Source organism: Leptosomus discolor, chromosome 1, assembly GCF_034619465.1.
Source record: "Leptosomus discolor isolate bLepDis1 chromosome 1, bLepDis1.hap2, whole genome shotgun sequence".
NCBI lineage: Eukaryota > Metazoa > Chordata > Aves > Leptosomiformes > Leptosomidae > Leptosomus > Leptosomus discolor.
The window spans coordinates 196,347,615-196,364,977 of NC_141391.1; the positions used below are offsets into that span (position 1 = coordinate 196,347,615).

At 39.2% G+C, this 17,363-nt stretch overlaps 1 protein-coding gene across 1 annotated transcript in view; it reads left to right on the forward strand.

Moving 5' to 3' along the window:
• PLXNB2 (plexin B2) overlaps positions 1–17,363 on the forward strand; it is an 83,269-nt gene that overhangs the window by 48,950 nt on the left and 16,956 nt on the right. The window contains exons 15-25 of the mRNA XM_086473542.1: positions 2,375–2,511; positions 3,148–3,315; positions 4,915–5,023; positions 6,756–6,983; positions 7,460–7,636; positions 8,095–8,234; positions 9,275–9,375; positions 11,602–11,831; positions 12,809–12,990; positions 13,767–13,833; positions 13,947–14,093. Coding sequence (XP_086329668.1) covers positions 2,375–2,511; positions 3,148–3,315; positions 4,915–5,023; positions 6,756–6,983; positions 7,460–7,636; positions 8,095–8,234; positions 9,275–9,375; positions 11,602–11,831; positions 12,809–12,990; positions 13,767–13,833; positions 13,947–14,093 — 1,686 coding nt within the window. The remainder of the gene's footprint in view (positions 1–2,374; positions 2,512–3,147; positions 3,316–4,914; positions 5,024–6,755; positions 6,984–7,459; positions 7,637–8,094; positions 8,235–9,274; positions 9,376–11,601; positions 11,832–12,808; positions 12,991–13,766; positions 13,834–13,946; positions 14,094–17,363) is intronic.

The window sequence follows — 17,363 nt, forward strand, 5'->3', positions numbered from 1 at the left end:
TTATATACAATTTTGATTGTAAGTTTTTCAGCAACAAGTTTGTTACAAAGAAGCACAAATGAGCCTTTCTTTGAAGCACATGTCTAGACTTGTGTTAATTTGACTTCAAGTGTGATTTTTAAAACTGACCCCCTCAAACTTTTTATTTACCCTCACATGGCTTATTTCAATTTAGCTTAAATCAGCAAGCAATTAAATCCAAAGAAGAGTATGCACAGAGAGGGTTGTATAGACCTAAGTGAACAAGTTTTAGTCAACTCTCTTCTATTGAATCAAGGCTTCTTTTTGCTTAAAAATGACTTTGAGTCACTTCCCTACATAAAATCTTGTAACCCGAGTGATGTATTAAATTAAAATGAAATCAAAGGTTAGCACGTGAGAGCAGTCATATGCTGCAGCGACGTACATCTTGAGGAGTGAAGGGTTTACAAACAGATTTCTCTCAGGGAAGAAAAGCAATTGACACCCAATTAGTGTTAAAGCGTATTCCTAAAGCTCAATGACTTGAGAGCAAATTACAGTTGTCATTGTGGATTTGTGAAGTGTGCTGAACCATGATGCATTCCTTCAGAGGGAAGTTGCTTAGACATGAAAGTATAAAACAAGCACAGCAAGTACAAGTTCTCCGTGTTTCTATAATATCTGTGCTTCAATAAAACAAATTTGTAAAGTAACCACGAGGTCAATTGGATGCATTTTTACGGATCCCTGCTGCTTGTTAAAAACCTGCTGATGGCTCACCAAGCTTTGACCCAAACTGCAGCACATCAGTCTGCCTCCTCCCTGCCATTCGTAGGTCCTCGGTTTTGTAGCTGTAAGCTGTCACAGAGATGACAGTCTGTGCCTGAGCAAAACAACATGGGGGAAAGGCTTTTGCTGCATGACTAGTAAGGTGTGGGCTTGTTGCTCTCTGTTTCTGAGCAGGGCTTTTCCTCCTTAGAGTGGGAGATCAGTGCAGTGTGATGGTGATCATGGAAACCCTCATCAGCAAGGGAAATTTTCAAACTTCTTTGCTCTTCCTTTATTAGCATGTGCTTCATATAGAATAGCCCCAAGCCCGGACTTTATTATCAGTCAACCATTTTAGTAAGATTATGCAAGAGGAGGAGGAGAGCAGATGTCATTTACAAATATACATGAGATTGGGAAATAAGCTTTTTGTTTATTTGACTTAAGAAAAGCTTGTGTTTGAATACAGATGAAGCAGCACAGTTATACATCAGTAAAGGCATTACCTATTCACAGCCTCCCTAAGCTATTGCTCTAGTATGCTTTAGCAAATGCAGGGTCCCTCGTAGCTATGCCCCAATGGCATCCTATCTGCGTGCGTGGCGCACATGGCAGCTGGCTGCATGGGACCACCTTGCTGCCTGCCCGCACAACAGCTACCACCCAGGCACGAGGGCTGCGGCACGTCTGCAGGCATGGCCAGGCCATGGAGACAGCAGGCAGTGCTCGCCTGGAGCCGGCTGGTAACCCATCTCATGCGGCTTGCACAGCTTCAGTCATCCTTTCGATTCAGCAGCTTCAGTGTTGTCCTGATTAAGGATGCTTTTCTCAACTGGAAGCAGGGACTAGTGAGCGATGAAGTAATTAAATCACACTGTTCATGAAAAGCCCTCTCTGTTAATTTACAGTATTTGTCAGAGCTCCCAGAATACAATCAAGGAAACAAAGACTGAATTGAGAACAAAAGGAGCAAACTTATTTGAGAAATTTAAATTACCAACAAATATCATAACAATTGGAAGCATGTCTGCTTGTTTCAATTGATTTTAAGAAATCCTCTCCAAGGTTCTAGGTGCATAAAGAAAAATCTAGCATTTTCAGATTTTCTTTCTTTGCAAGCTCATTGCTGAAGAAAAGGATAACAATTTTACTGCAATTAAGAGCCTTATAGTTAAAGGGAATCCTAATATTCTTTCTGTTCAGTAACAGTTTTGAAAACATTTCTCTGTCTCTCCTGCAGCTGATGCAGAATGTAGGAAGGAGTAAAGAAAGGAAAAGGCAGACTCAGCCATAAGGAAGTGAGAAATCTTAAAATAAGTATGCAAACAGGAAATTCAACAGGAAAATCTCACAAACTTAATGGCAGTTAACTCAACATTTTGTAAACAGGGAATTTAAATTCATATAAAACCTCATAAAATACAGTATGGAAAAGACATAAGTACATTCACATCATCTGTTACTTCTTCCTTCAGCATGAATAATGAAAGATTTTGTTTTCTTTTAGAAGAACTGTCTGAAATTATTTTAATTTTATTATTTTTCACATAGTAATATTAAACTTCTATTAGCTATTACACTAATTAGTACTGGTGTAAATTTTATTTTCATTTTCTTAATTAGTTTGACCATCTCCTCTTTGCAGGAACCTCATCCTTCTGGAATGAGACCTGAAAGCGGTCCACAAGCAGGTGGAACCACACTTACCATCACTGGTATAAACCTGGCCACCGGTTCCAAGAAGGATGTTCAAGTTTCAGTTGGTAGCCAGCCTTGCAATGTGTACGTACTCTTGAGTAACAATACAGAGCTGTATCCTAACAAAGCACTAACCTTTTCTGGCCTTTAGAAATTACACAAATCCATTGTTGATCTCTTTGTGACTCATCCTATGCAATGGAGCTCTGCACGTAACGTTCAGACAGAAACACTCTCAGAGGCTCCAGCTGGAAGAAGCAGCTGTAAAAACACCAAAGTGGGAGAACTCAGATATCAAAAAAATTTTCCAGTTTGGGCTTTCTCTGCTTGACTGACTGCTCCAAATCCATCCATGCTTTCACTCAGCGTCTCCTCAGAGGTTCCATATAAAATCTTAATCTTCTAGTACCCCTTGGCTTGTTCCTCTCACTTCTTCCTTTTGTTAGTTGCTGCTCTTCACTTCTCCCAAAAACAGGAATGACACAAAGAGAGCTGGCATCACATTGTTCTTGTTTGTACACTAATCCTTTTCTTATCCTGTATCTTTTTTAAAGACCCTAAGTGATCTGAAGAAAGTGTTGTCTCCTCTCATAACTACTCAGTGCCTAGCAAAAATAGAGCCCTTTTTTTGTTGCTTCTAGGGTCTTACAGTAAAGAATACAAATCACCATAATGTTAGCAACTGAAGGTGTTTCCTCTTCTTTTTCTTCTCCTATCTAGCACTGAATTTGGAGATGAGATCGTTTGCATTACCGGACGTAATAGCAAGGTTGAAGCTGTGGAAGTCACGATGGACTATGGGGGCACGACAATTCGTGTACCAGGGCAGTTTTCATACAGTGAGAATCCTACTGTCACCAAGTTCCTGCCAGTAAATAGCTTCAGCAGGTAATGAACTGTTTGTCATAACTTATTTACAGTTGGGTTAAGATATGTGTAATTTGTAATAAACCTATTATATAGATCTGTTGAAATAAAAACTCCTGTACTGTAGCCATGCACACATTTAGATATGTAGAGTTCGTGATCTTTCTTAACTGCAGCTCATGTTTGAAAGTATTGTGTTTACCTCGAAACTTTAGTCCCCACTTCAGAGGTAAATCCTGAAACCAGAAAAGGTAATGAGCTTCTATTAAATGAAAGTGTCTCAAACAAAGAGATTTGAAGTATTTCAGCATGATGTCAGACAACATCATCCTTGCGTTGCTTACAAATCCTTACCCTATAAGGATAACGTATGTAAAAGGTTTCTGATGAAAAGGTTTTTAACAGTTCTTCTGTTCAGCTTTTAATAAGTAAGCTGGAAACAGAGGATGGTTATGGCTTGTCATCTCATTGTCCCATGCGTAAAAGAGGTATCTTTTTAGGAAATCCAGATCAGGGTTCAATAAGGCTTTTAAAAGGCATGCTCTCTTCTGTGGTGGTACTCACTAACATCCCATCTGGTAGCTGTTCCTTCTGGAAAAAAATCTCACCTAGTACTAATTGTGAAACCAAAGAAATGTATGCCACTCTTGTATTTGTGGCAAAATGGGAAATCATCTGTATACCTCTGGTTTTCAAAGTCATTCTGTGACTGATACAGGGACAAACCGTGACCTTGATTCACGCTGGTGTTTGCTGTTCCCTATATTCTGCTCTTTCTGCTTAGTGAGGTACAGTTGGCAGAGAGAGATCATGATATTTCCACTTTCTTTCAGTAAAAACAAGTGTAACATCATGACCTCACAAGTAGAACATTAAAAATAAAATTGGCCGTGACTTCTCTTGGAGAAATTGGTACCTGCCTCCTTGAAAATTGAGCAGTCAGTTATGTAAAATAGGATTTGGTTTTAATATTTGCATTTGATTTTTGGTTTGGGTGGTTTTGGGGCCTGGAGGATTTTTTTGGTAGATCAATAGTGATTTACCCCAAGGAATTTAAAAGACTTCTTTTTTTCCTCTATATAAACTGAAGATTACTTTAATGGATTGCCTTGAGGATTGCTATCCTTCTAAATCCATGTTACTTCGATGGCTTAATTCCCACTGGCAACTTGCATGCATTCCTCTTCTTATGCGAATGCATTATTTTTTAAACAATGTGTTGCAAATGAAAGGGAATAGAGAAGCCAGTTCCCTACAGACCTGTGGAAAAAGCACTCTTGTCTTTGTCTCTGTGTGTGTGGTAAGTGGAGTGATTTGAACAAAAACATTGGAGAAGTCAAGCACACAAAGATAGGCATCAATGAAAAGCCACAAATCCTGACAAAGCAATTTGTACTTTTTTTATTCTACTGTTTTAGAACGAGTTTGAAGTTGACATTGCTGCCTTTAAATGCTGTGGTCATCTCTAGCTTTAACAGAAGTCCCTTGTGTAGGCTATCTAACTGTCATATAGGCATTACATAGCTGTTTTCGGTGGAGGTAGTAGCAATGCAGCATAAAGCAGTCTATAGCTGTGGTAGTTTGCCAATGACTTGTCTTCTCTTTTAATTCTCCTTTCAGTGGAGGGAGAAATATTACAGTAACTGGAACCGGTTTTGAGCTCATCCAGAGTTTCTCATTGGTGGTACATGCAGAGCGTCCAGAAGCAGGAAAAATGAATCTCAAAAGGGTAATTTTCTTTCTTTCCCCGCAAAGGCATCACACTGGAAACATAACATATAATCTGTTCAAAAAATGCATTTAAGTTTGCCCACTGGACTTCACTGGACTTGAGTGGAATGAGGTTTGAACAGATTTCTGGGTCTATTCAGGGTTACTGTGGAAGAAGAGCCTACTGCTGCCATCTTGACTTACATTCACTCGTACCTTGCAATCTTCTGCTTTAAAGTTGTTTTCACTGAATATGAATAAAGATAGAAGAATTAAACTTCAAGTGGTAAGGTGGAGGTATTTCATAATTTGAGAGTATTTATTTTTTCTTTATCTTTCTCCTTCTCCGCCTGCAAGCTTTAGAGATTTGCCTGAAACAGGACCCAAATCCAGACAATGCTGAGTACTCAGCTTTGCCCAGTCAGTACCTTTTATTTTCTCAAACCTCAATGAACCGAGTCTTCTTTTCTTTCTTGCTTCGTGGATATTGCAGCTATAGCATGTTCACAAAAAGTTGTGAAAAATTACATTAAGGAGAAAAACAAATGCTTCTTGCATCTCATGTTAAGAAGAACTGACATTACCAAGAGTCTCAATTTCCCACTCTTCTAATGAAGATCACAATTTAGTGCAATGATTGAGGACTTAAAAGTAATCTGCCAGTTAAGAATGCTGTAAGACTTTTTCTAAGGCTGGCTCTTCAATTTAAGACCCTCTTGTGATTTGTATAGAGTTGGCAATGTGCATGTTCTGTATTATATGCGTGATTCAACTTTTAGAGTATGCCAAAGCTGGCTGGATTTGGGTCCATCAGCACCCTATCTTTAAAGAATTCTAAGAGGAAAACTGCCTACATTTCTTAGGCCATAAACTGTAAGACGTAATAAACTTGATAACCTTAACTCCCAGGATAATCTTAAAGTCTATTTAGCATTCTTGACGGTGTTTATCAAGGTTTCTTACCCCGCTCCTTATGTATGCTCAGCATCTTCTCAGTCCGTTAGCTTAAGTTGGCATTACGTACAGCGCACATTTTTTGGTTAAGACCAGAAACTATTCTAATCTTTTGTTTTGCTTCCACTTATATGGCAATATCAGAAATGTGTGAGAGAAGCTATCAAATTGCATTTCTCAAAGTGAGAAACTGAGGTGGTGATAGAAAAAATGTTGAGGGTTCCTATTAGTGTTGTCGGCTGTGGTTGATGTTACTGAATGACTGAAGGAGTTTCTAGGATAAAAACATTTGTGTAATTGCAGATGGAGGACAGGTTAACCGAGTTGTTACTTTGAGTAGTTGATTGACAATGGGTAAAATTTATTATGAAATTTCACTTAGTAATTGTATTGAATTTCAGCAAGGTATTTTACAGTGTCAATAGAAAGGAATCTACCTGAGATACTTAATGGTACAGAAGATGACCTAGATTAAAGCTGCCATGTTAACCTCTTAATCTTAGAGCAATTTAGTGATATCAGCCCAGTGTGGTCCAGAGCCACAGAATTTGGAGGCAATGGAAACTGATCTGTGGCCTAAGCTTTTTCTGCAGGCACCTGCTAGAACATAGTGAATCAACAATTTATTCCCATCAACAAATTTGTTTCTTTTCAGAAAATACCTCATATTGTGTTACTTCTGCTGCATGGAGAGGATATAAATCCAGTGGTTTTATTTCTACAGTCTAAAGTTATCAATAGCTAGTACAGGAACGAGTTAAACTAAAATATGCATGTTCTTGTCTTGGTTCTTACAGTTTGATGGAAAGCTTGTTACAAGACTCAATGAAACCACAGTGGTTTTTTCTTCCCCACCAATACTGGAAGACCCAGAAAACTATAACATTACCACTATTATTCTAATGGATCATTATCAATTGGTTGTAAAAAATGAGAGCCACTCCTTTGCCTATGTTGCAGACCCAACCTTTGAGAACTTCACAGATGGCATCAAAAAACAAGTCAACAAACTTATTAATGCAAAGGTAAACTTGCCAAGAGATGGTGGTTGCTCATTTTGTCCTTGAAGCATGTATGGATTTTTTCCTTCCTTTCTCAAACCCTTAACATCTGTTTGGTACTATACCCAAAATTCTTGGTAGAGTCCCTTACCTCTGCTAGATGATGAACATTGTCAGCTCCCCTTTCCTCCCCGCTCCCCTTCTCAGAGGTAGTTGCTATCTTTTTAGCCATACTTTGGGTTTCCTGGGGATGCCCCCTCCTGCTAAGCCTGGCATCTGGAAATGTCCTCTGCCATAGAGCTCACAAGCACTGGAGGGGGCATCTCTTCTTGCACGAGGAAGGGAGAGGAATTGCTTAATTCCCAACCACTCGGCTCTTCTGTACACTGCAGTGCAAATCACATCTGCTGCTAAAAAAGAACAAATGGAAAGCTGAAACTCAGGACTTCTTGGCTCTCAAGACTTTGCGATGATGACTTAGCCTTGTATTTTCTGTCTAGGGCAGTAACCTGAACAAAGCCATGACGATAGACGAGGCCCAGGCTTTTGTGGGTGACGAGCCTTGCAACATAAAAACACTAACTGAAACGGACTTATATTGTGAGCCACCAGAAGTACAGCCTCAACCAAAGAAAAGGCAGAAGAGAGATACCATCAATAACCTTCCTGAATTCATTGTAGGTTACCTTTTCAATAGAATTTAATATCATGTGTAAGTGACACTGATACAGTGCTTCTTAACTGAAGTAATTTCTTCTCCAAAGTTGGCATAGTACCATGAAGAAACTCCTTGCAGTTCTTTCTTCCTCCAACTTCTGTCTGCTGTCTAGAAGACATCACACATAAAATGCAGTCCCAAACTGCCAAAGGCCTTCTACCTTCATTATATAGGAATGTAAAATTGTAGCTGGACAGGCTGGGGATTTCTCTTCCTCTGCTGAGCAAAATAAAATTACTTAATGGAATAATGTGCTAGTGACCTAAATTCAGTATAAAATATTCAGAAATGTTTCCTTTGGCAGTTTGAGCTAGAAATTCACTTAGTGAGAATTACTAAGAATTTAGAGGGCAACTGAAAAGTGAACTACTGCCTGTTTGCACATTTTGAGACAAGTGTCTGTGCTTATCTACTTAGGTGAAATTTGGACTCCGGGAGTGGATCCTCGGAAGGGTTGAATATGATACACGTGTGAGTGACATCCCACTGAATCTTATTTTGCCACTGGTACTGATTCCTATGATAGCAATCATCGTCACCTCTATCATCTGTTACAGGTAAGGTCCTTTAATTAGTTTTTTTCTGTCCTAAAGCTTTCAAGGTACTTTCTGATTGTTTTCAGCTCAGTCCACAGAAATTATCTTCATCTTTTTTATGAGCTACAGAGTTAAGAAAGGCCGTTACAGCTGGAAATATGTATGAGCACCAATTTATTCCTCTCACGCACACCAAATTCCTTGGTGTCAGTCAGCCCAGTCCGTCCTTTATACATAAGCACAACAATTGGTCCCAGGCTTGCCAAATGCACAATTGCAGACTGAGTTGCGCACATACATTCTTCAAATCGTGGCTAAAGTGCCTCTTGTGAAGGAGGTAGCTTATTCTGTATACATGTCCATCAGCGTTTATGCTGCCTCAGTCAGCAGTGTCAGGCTGAACTGGATGGATTTGGCTAAGGGGTCGTTTTTGCCTTTCCAGCTGAGGTAAGTGTTACCCACAGACAAATTTCATGATTAATGGTGAAATTCATGCTTCACAAAGGGCCAGAACAATGTCTGTATTTCACTTAAGACCTACTTAGCCCAATTTTAAGGTTAGTAATGAGGCCCTTATACTGCCACTCAGGAGGGGGTGGATTTCACTCTTAGTGCATGTCAGTATAGCTGAAGCAATGCTGAAGTATGTGCTGTACAGCACGGATGTTCTCATGGACCTCCTGCAACCTTCTCGGTTCAGTCCCAGACACACTCCTGGGTGGCTCAGAGCCAGTGCAGGGTATGTTGCAAGTGATCTTTGTTCAGTACATACAATTTGAGTTTCTGAAAGCATTTGCAGCTACTGCTTCTTAGGTTTTAAATTGCTGGCCCAAGTGTGCTTTGAAGCAGCAGGCCCGTGATGGTGCCAGGTTGCTTTACACAGAATGAAGACTTGGTCCACTGTTGCTGTTCTCCTCCTCCATTCTCTTTCTGCTGCCAGTGTTTAAAAAGAAATCAAAACCCAGAAGATGTCCTCCAGTCCTTTTGGCTCAGAGCTGTTGCAAATTATTTACTTTTCGCAGTTTGTAACTTTTTAAAAATCTTATCTCTATTCCATAAAGACGCAAGAGCCAACAAGCAGAACGAGAATATGAAAAAATTAAATCACAACTTGAAGGCCTGGAGGAGAGTGTCAGAGACCGGTGCAAGAAGGAATTCACAGGTATGACAGATACTTGCACTCCTGTGGTCCTCTTGAGCAATCAGAAGATGGGCTGGAGCAATGGTGCTAGCTTGCTAAAACTGACTTCTGGGAACAAGTAATTAGTAGATCTTAGTAGTCTTGATTACTGACATTGGCATACAGCAGGTATTTTGCTATTATATATGAAAACTGTTAATAAAATAAAATAGGGAGCTGAGGTTATTAAAGGAAATGGATAGTTTTAGTCTAAAGGAAACACAGAGTTAGCAACTGGGAAATAGAAACTAGTTGAGGTTGGGGTTACTTGTAGCAATTGATGTAAGTGGCCGTTGATACAGAGGTAAGTATGTTTTATAGTGACTAACTGTGCACTTAGTATTTAGCTCAATGGCTGTATGTGCCAAGTATGCACATTAAAAACTGTTTTCAGAGCTACAAAATTTATTTGCAGCAATCAGCATACAAAGGGATAATTTGGCAAGCTCACAGGAAAGAAATAGTATTTTGCCCTGTTTATTGTGGGAAAACCTTAAGCTTGATTTGAGGAGCAAGCTAATTGTTCTGTGTAAACGTAGAGGCATTATCTCAGGGAAGGCAGCAGGAGGTGTGAAGGCTCAGCATTTCTACATGTTGAACTACTCATTGCCACGCTTAAATTAGGCATCTGAGTGCAAACATTGCAAATATCGGCCTAAGTGATTACCATGAAACGTCACCTCATTATCTGAATTATACTTGCTGTTGGGTCATGTTGAAATAATCTCTACTGAAAAAAAAAAACAAAACAACCCATATGTTTTCTTTCTAAAGAGAAATAGATTATTTTATACTGACAGGGGCTAAAAAGCAGGACTGAATTAAACAGCAATTTCAGGTTGGAGTTTGAAATTAATTTAAGAAGCTCAGGGTATCTCAAAGATTTCAGTCATGCTGGAAGCCTCTCCCAGTCTTGTTTTTCTGGCATTTCTGGGACAGGATGTTCTTTTTTTGTACCAGCTTGCTTCCTCTGGAAAACCAACTCCTTCCAGGTTCTGGACACCAACCAGAAGCACATGTTTGAATCAAGAACTATTCCCAAATGGGCTTCATTTCAAACTGCATTTTGAACTGTGAGAGGATCAATCAAGGTTAACAGGCTCCCTCTTGCCGCCTCTCCCATGGAACTTCATACCCGTTTCTGAAAGGAGAAGTTGCCTTTCTCTTGCTGACACTCCTAGCAGTGGGCTACAGACTCCTGCCACATGTTGGGTTGAAGGTTTCTCCTGGGGAAGTAGAATGCACAGCCAAGGAGTAATCCAGTTCCTAAACTGCATCCACCTTGGCTGACAGTAAAATGAAACACTGAAGTCAAAGCACATTCTGGATCCATACTGTGAAACTGTAATGTCAAAGCATGAAGTGCAGGCAGTCTAAAATGCGTGTGACCAAAGATAGCCAAGGAAAGGGACGTGAGGGAGGAAGTAGAAATACCACAGAGCTGGAAACCACTAAGTGCTTTCTCCCTCAGCTTTGCTGAATTCTATAAAACAAAGAGGTAAATTAATGAATAAAAGCAATAAAATTGCTGAGACAATAGGTCACTATATTAATTAACATGGTATTCTAGTCAATTGGCAATATTGGGTAATTGGAAATTACTTCAGCTAGAATAGCTCCAGATCCTCCAAAGGATGATTCCCTAATTGTTGTCTGTTTTAAGAACTTCAGAGCTTTTGAGTCCCGCAGAAATGTTTCCATTGATTTCAATGAATCATTTAACCTTCTTCATTCCTGCCATCCCCTTCCTATCAATTAAATTAGTGTGCTTTACAATTTAAACCTTTCTTTGCTTGATTATTATGTTTTTGGTAAGAACTTTTATTACTGCCTACACTCAGAGGGAATAGAATGTGCATTAAAAAAAAAAAAAAAAAATGATATGGTGGTGTCTTTTTTTTGGTTCTGTGCTACAATCCTACATTCATATATATGAACTCATCCAAACATCCATTAAGGCCTTTTTTCAGTTAGGCAGTGAGAAAACCGTCTGTGCTAAAGGGAGTTATCCTCGTGTCACCGTAGGATTAGCTGTGGTCGTAGTTAACAGGATAATTGGTAAAAATAGCAAGAGAAAATGGGAGATGAAATAGAGGTTTTGGTGTTGAGATGCTTTACTCCATAACAAAGCACCCAAAGAGATCATGTTGCCTAAAAAAGCTGCAGGCTTTTTTTAAATGTACCTTTAAACTGTATTGCATATTCCAGATCTAATGATAGAGATGGAGGATCAGACAAATGATATAAATGAAGCTGGAATTCCAGTACTGGACTACAAAACCTACACAGACAGAGTCTTCTTCTTGCCCTCCAAAGATGGAGAGAAAGATGTGATGATTACGGGGAAGCTGGATATTCCTGAGGCCAGGCGGCAGACTGTGGAGCAGGCTTTGAACCAGTTCTCCAACCTCCTCAACAGCAAATCATTTCTCATTAATGTGAGTACCGAAGTAGATTCACCTTGCCTCTTAGCTAGGCGTACCTGTATGTGCAAGACAGTGGGTTTGCAAGCACAACTGAACCAAAATTATTAAAAATAAGTGATTTTCGTACAGTTCTGGTTCCACAGTAACAACTGCAGATATGTGGCATCACAGCCAGAGCTTCCTGGTAGGGCGAAGAGGCAAGATCATATTTCTGTGGCAGGTCACGTAGTATGGAGTTAGTCAACATTGCAGTGGCTGTAGGAAAACAGATATTACCCAATCTGGCATAAAAACTGCTGTTACAAGTTTGTTTTAGCCATTTAAGAAACGGGATTGGAGAATGCTGATTCCACTCTGGTTCATCACCGGAGTCACCTGGGGGCAGCCATCTGCTGGATCTCTGTCCCAGGGAGGCGTAGGCTCCTCAAGTGGCCTATTCATCAAGATTGATGAGCGCTTACAGCAACTCTGAAGAGATTTCTAATTGCTCACTCTCAAAAACTGAGGCTGATTGTCAGACACCTAAATATAGATTTAGGCTTCTAACTTTTTCTCCTTTTTTAAATGAGGCTCCAATGCTGAGCTAGTTAATGGTAGCATTATAGTTTATGGCAGATGAGAGCACATTCCCAGGTGTACTTAGATTAGTGTCTTTGTAATTTGATGTGAAAGGACTGGGAATTTGGGAGAGAGGGGAGTTGATGTTCTCTTAAAAAAATTTCACAGAACACCTTTTTTCATTTTATTAAAGCGTCCTTTTTAGATAAAGCTTCAGTTAAAGGATATAAGAACACTCTGTGTGTATCTAAAAACAGATTATAGGCAACATTTTCTTATAAGTAGCTTTTTCAAACTTCTGAAAACTTTTCCATTCTGTGCTTAGGAGATTACTATTAAATAATATTGCTTGCCTTCTTAGTGCAGGCAAGTGTTGAGGTTCTTCAGAAACCTGTCATCTGACTTAATTTTACATTTATTTTCTTTTTCAGTTTATTCACACGCTGGAAAACCAAAGGGAGTTCTCTGCTCGAGCTAAAGTGTACTTTGCATCTTTACTGACAGTTGCTTTACATGGAAAACTAGAATACTATACTGACATCATGAGGACGCTGTTCTTAGAACTGATGGAGCAGTATGTTGTGGCTAAAAACCCAAAGCTCATGCTAAGAAGGTTTGAATGATTGTCATGTTTTCTGTAGTTCTTTGGTTTTCTGTAAATGTATTTCTTTTGCAATGTGACTGTATTTAAATGCCAGCTATCCGTGAAAGTCAGAAATAGCCTGGCCCACGCATATTAGGAAGACAAGCTCACCAGGAACAGCTGTGGAAGGCACAGGCAGAACAGCTGGCAACAGATTTTTCTTATTCAAATACTGTAGTCTGGAATCTGCATCGAGATTACTGAAACATCTACCTTACTTCAAAATACAATGCTGAGTATTTAATTTACTTTTTAATGTAATTTTAATCCAAATGGTCTAGCATTTATACCACACATCATCTCTGTAATGAGCACACATAATCAGCTTGCTTTGAGCATTCAGTGAGGGCCTGCTCTGCTGTTTTTAACCCTGTTGTTATCCCAAATAAATTACAAAAGACCTTGCTCTGTGTATGTTGTAGCTTTGTAATCTGTAGATTATTTCCCAATAACTGCACAACTGAGTTAATTTTTTAGCTCATACAGCATAGACCCAATTTAGGATTTTGCATAAAGGATGTGTGCTTTTCAGTAATGAGCTGAAGGTACCAGGGAATGATGAGCAATACAAAGCACTTATCCTAAAGCAAGTACATGCTCTCAAGACTCTACAGGGAAATCATTGCATTAGGAGAGTGCATGCAGTCAAGCGTGTAAAAATATAATATTTCAAGCAAGCAATGTTTTTCTGTGAAACTTTGTCATTAAGTACCCTTACCATACCTGCGGTTGGTTTTGTTTTTCAGATCTGAAACAGTTGTTGAAAGAATGTTGTCTAACTGGATGTCTATTTGTTTATATCAGTACCTCAAGGTAAGAGTTGAAGTCTGTTGCCTGTGGGGGTTTTTTTATCAATAATACTTAAACATGCTGCATTGAGTATATCTTTTGGTTTTGCTTTATTTAATTTCCTTTTCTTTAAACAGGACAATGCCGGGGAGCCTCTTTATAAATTGTTCAAGGCTATCAAACACCAGGTAGAAAAAGGCCCAGTGGATGCTGTGCTAAAGAAAGCCAAGTATACATTGAATGACACAGGTTTACTGGGAGATGATGTAGAGTATACACAGCTGGTAAGTGGAGCACGATTAATATAGTATAAAATCATTTTTCCTTTAAAATTAAGTCCTGTAATGTTATGTCTCTATATACTTTTCTGGACTACTGTGATCTGCATAGAAATAATGGTCATGGGCAGGAATATCGACAGTTTGACCAAAGCACGTCTTCAAGCAGGAAAATAGAATTATAAAGTATCTTCTAAGCATTAAATCCAAGTCCTCCCACTGTGAAATCCATTTCAGTAGATCCCTTTCATAATTTTCAAAGTCTGACTGAACAGTGGTCAGGGCATTTGGCTCCCTCCCTTTTCCCATCTAAATTAACTGGCAGTTGATTTTTGCAGAATTCTTGCACTAACGTTATGCTTGAACTTTGAGTTGTCTTTCTCCTTTGTGATTGCTGCTTGTCAGCATATCAAATGTCATTTTAGAGATCATTTTATTAGTATACCAGCATGAGCTTCTCTACAGTCCTGTGAGAAGGCTCTGCAATCTCCAAACCCCTTTATGAACCTATTTCTATACTTGTTCCTGTGTGAGTCAAACTCTCCTGAACATGGGCAGCCCAACTGGCACTGAGAGGGGTTTATTTCCACCTAAGGAGATAATTCCACACAGTCGTGAGGGGAAGCTGCCTCTACAGGCAGTTCTGGAGACCCACGTTAGATGGTTCAAGTGGGATGAAGTGGACATCCCTGCCCCAGGAATTCCCCAACTGAGCTCCACCACTCCCTGAATCTGATCACCGGTGCCATGGTCCAGTTCTCTTCTATTACAAATTCTGCTTTGACTTAATTCTGTTCACTGCCACAAATTTCCCCCACTTTTTCAACCAGACTCCAGCACGTGGATTCACTGCCTTTTTAAAAAAACTGAAGCAGCCCGCTCTTTAGCTGTTTGGGGAGCATAAATTCTAGCTTTACTCTTTCTGGCAGTCTTGCTGGTTTTCTTCAGCGTACAGTGTAATGAACATCAAAGAGGCACAGACTGTCCTTCAAAGACCAACATGGGATTTTTTTTACCTCTCTGATTTCTCTTTTATTGACATGTTAGGAGCCATTTGTGTTGTCTCCAACTGAGAAAGATGCAGTGACATATCTGCAGTGTAGAACGAGAAGCTTAATAAAAAGCTTTATTAAGTCCTGGGGAAAAAAAAAAAAAAACCCACACCATTTTGTGTATTCTGAAGGGATGCTGATAGGAGGGCTGTTGTGAGGAGATTGCTGTAGGACTTTCATTCACAGAATCACTAGACTGTGACCTAGACTGCCTGGAGGAAAAGGGTGTACTGGACAAGAAGAAATATTTTAAGTTCAATTGATATTTTGGGGATTAGTTGAGTTGTCATCTTCATATCTGAGCTGAAAGAGCTACCCATAGAAACCACACTGATTGGCAATGCTGATCCTATTTTCTCCTGTGTATGGAGAACAAAATTTGCTTGCACTGTACATCGTATAAGGCTTAATGGCAATAATTCTTTATTCAGTCTGTTTCTTTTCACAAAAAAAAAAGCCAATGCCAGCAATTAAGCTAAATGAATGCAGTGTGAAAGCAGAAAATTTGTGTATGCAATCAGATGTGGGCACAACAAGCATACTAGCTAAATATTAAACATTATAACATTGTACAGTAGCAGTATTTGGTCCAGATTTAGCGATTTCATGTCAAACAAGGATTTTATGTGTGTACATCCATGGAAGTTGACGAGATATATGAGTATATGTGTATGTATGATAAAAGATTATGAAGGGGGTTACTATTGCTATAAATTATTGGGATCTTTGGCATGATGTTGACATTGTTGTGGTAAATGTGAACAGTTAGGGAGCATTTGTACACCAAGGTAGGTTAAAGCGTGAGTTAATTAGTTCACTTCTGCCTTGAAAGTAAGACATGGTGGGAAAGTATGGTATAGAGCAGTTGTCTGCTCTCTAATTGTTCTTATTTAAAAGATGAATCTGTTTTGCATCGCTGGTTACACTGACATGCTGCATACTGAACCGGCAGCAAAATCATGTCTAATTACCATAAAGCTAATAGGAAAAGGAAGGTGAAATCTCATGATTAGCTTGAGAGTTTTGTCAGGGGACAGTGCAATCATGTTTCATTTGACTGCCGTATGGCATAGCTTTTCTTCACTGTTTAAAAATACCAGCCATTCAAGTTTATTTCTGAGGTCTGAGATGATAAAATTCAGGCATTATGGTTGGCAGGACCGTATGTGTCTGAGCGCTGCGATGCTTTGAATGTGCCTGGCCTCCAAAGCTACCTGACTGGTAAAAGATCCACAAGGGCTCTGAGTTGTTGTACTGATTCAGCTAGTGAAAGAAAGAGGCTTTTCATAACATCTGTTTGGTTTTGGTGGGGTTTTTCCTTCTGGGTAGGTCTCCTAGCCATTGTTTTCTCATTTGCTTTTGTCTGTATTAAAACTGACACTTACATAGCGAAGCTACTTTTAAAAAAATCACTCTAGATTTAGCAAATTACAGGCTTTCAAGAAATTCTCTTTAACATTAAAAAAAAACCATGTCAATACTAACAAGAAAACAGTAGGTATATTTCCTGGAGCTATTAAGAGTTATTGTGACAATAGTAAGCAGTAAATGAAATCTTCAAACACCAAAGGTGATATAAATGTCTTTTATGTATCTATATATATATGTGTGTGTGTGTGTGTCTGCACATATGTCTATTTGTATATATCTAATGAACAGCTGGTCATAGGAGGTAAAGTTAGAGGAGCTGAACAAGTCACTGCTCATCAGTTGAGCCATGTTAAATCACCGTATGTACAGACCTAGTCCACTCAGCTTGTGAAGTAAAACGACAACCATGAAGACAGCGTAAAGGAAGGCAAAAAAGCACACAATATTCTAGGAGTTCAGCAAAGTGCACCTCAAATGATGATTGAGAACTTCTTAAGTTTGGGCACTGCATTACTTGTGCTTTTCTGTGTTGCAGGTTATCAGGTTATATGAGAAGCATGTAACTAGTCAGTGGTCCAGCTGCTTTGTTCTTGTGTGTCCCTCCTTAATAAATTCCCAAGACTCAATAACAGTAGCACATTAGACATGAGTAAATCTATTCTGCATCTTTTCTGTTTTGTCATAGTGGGAGGAATTAGCTGGAATTTACAATAGCTGGTTGGCTGCGTAACAGCAAAGGATCCCTCAAATTATCCATGCTCCTATTGCAAATAAGTGCTGCTGTGCAATAATCATTGCACAGTGAATTGTAGATAGTGTCTGTGTTTAAATCACTCAGAAAAACAGAGATAAA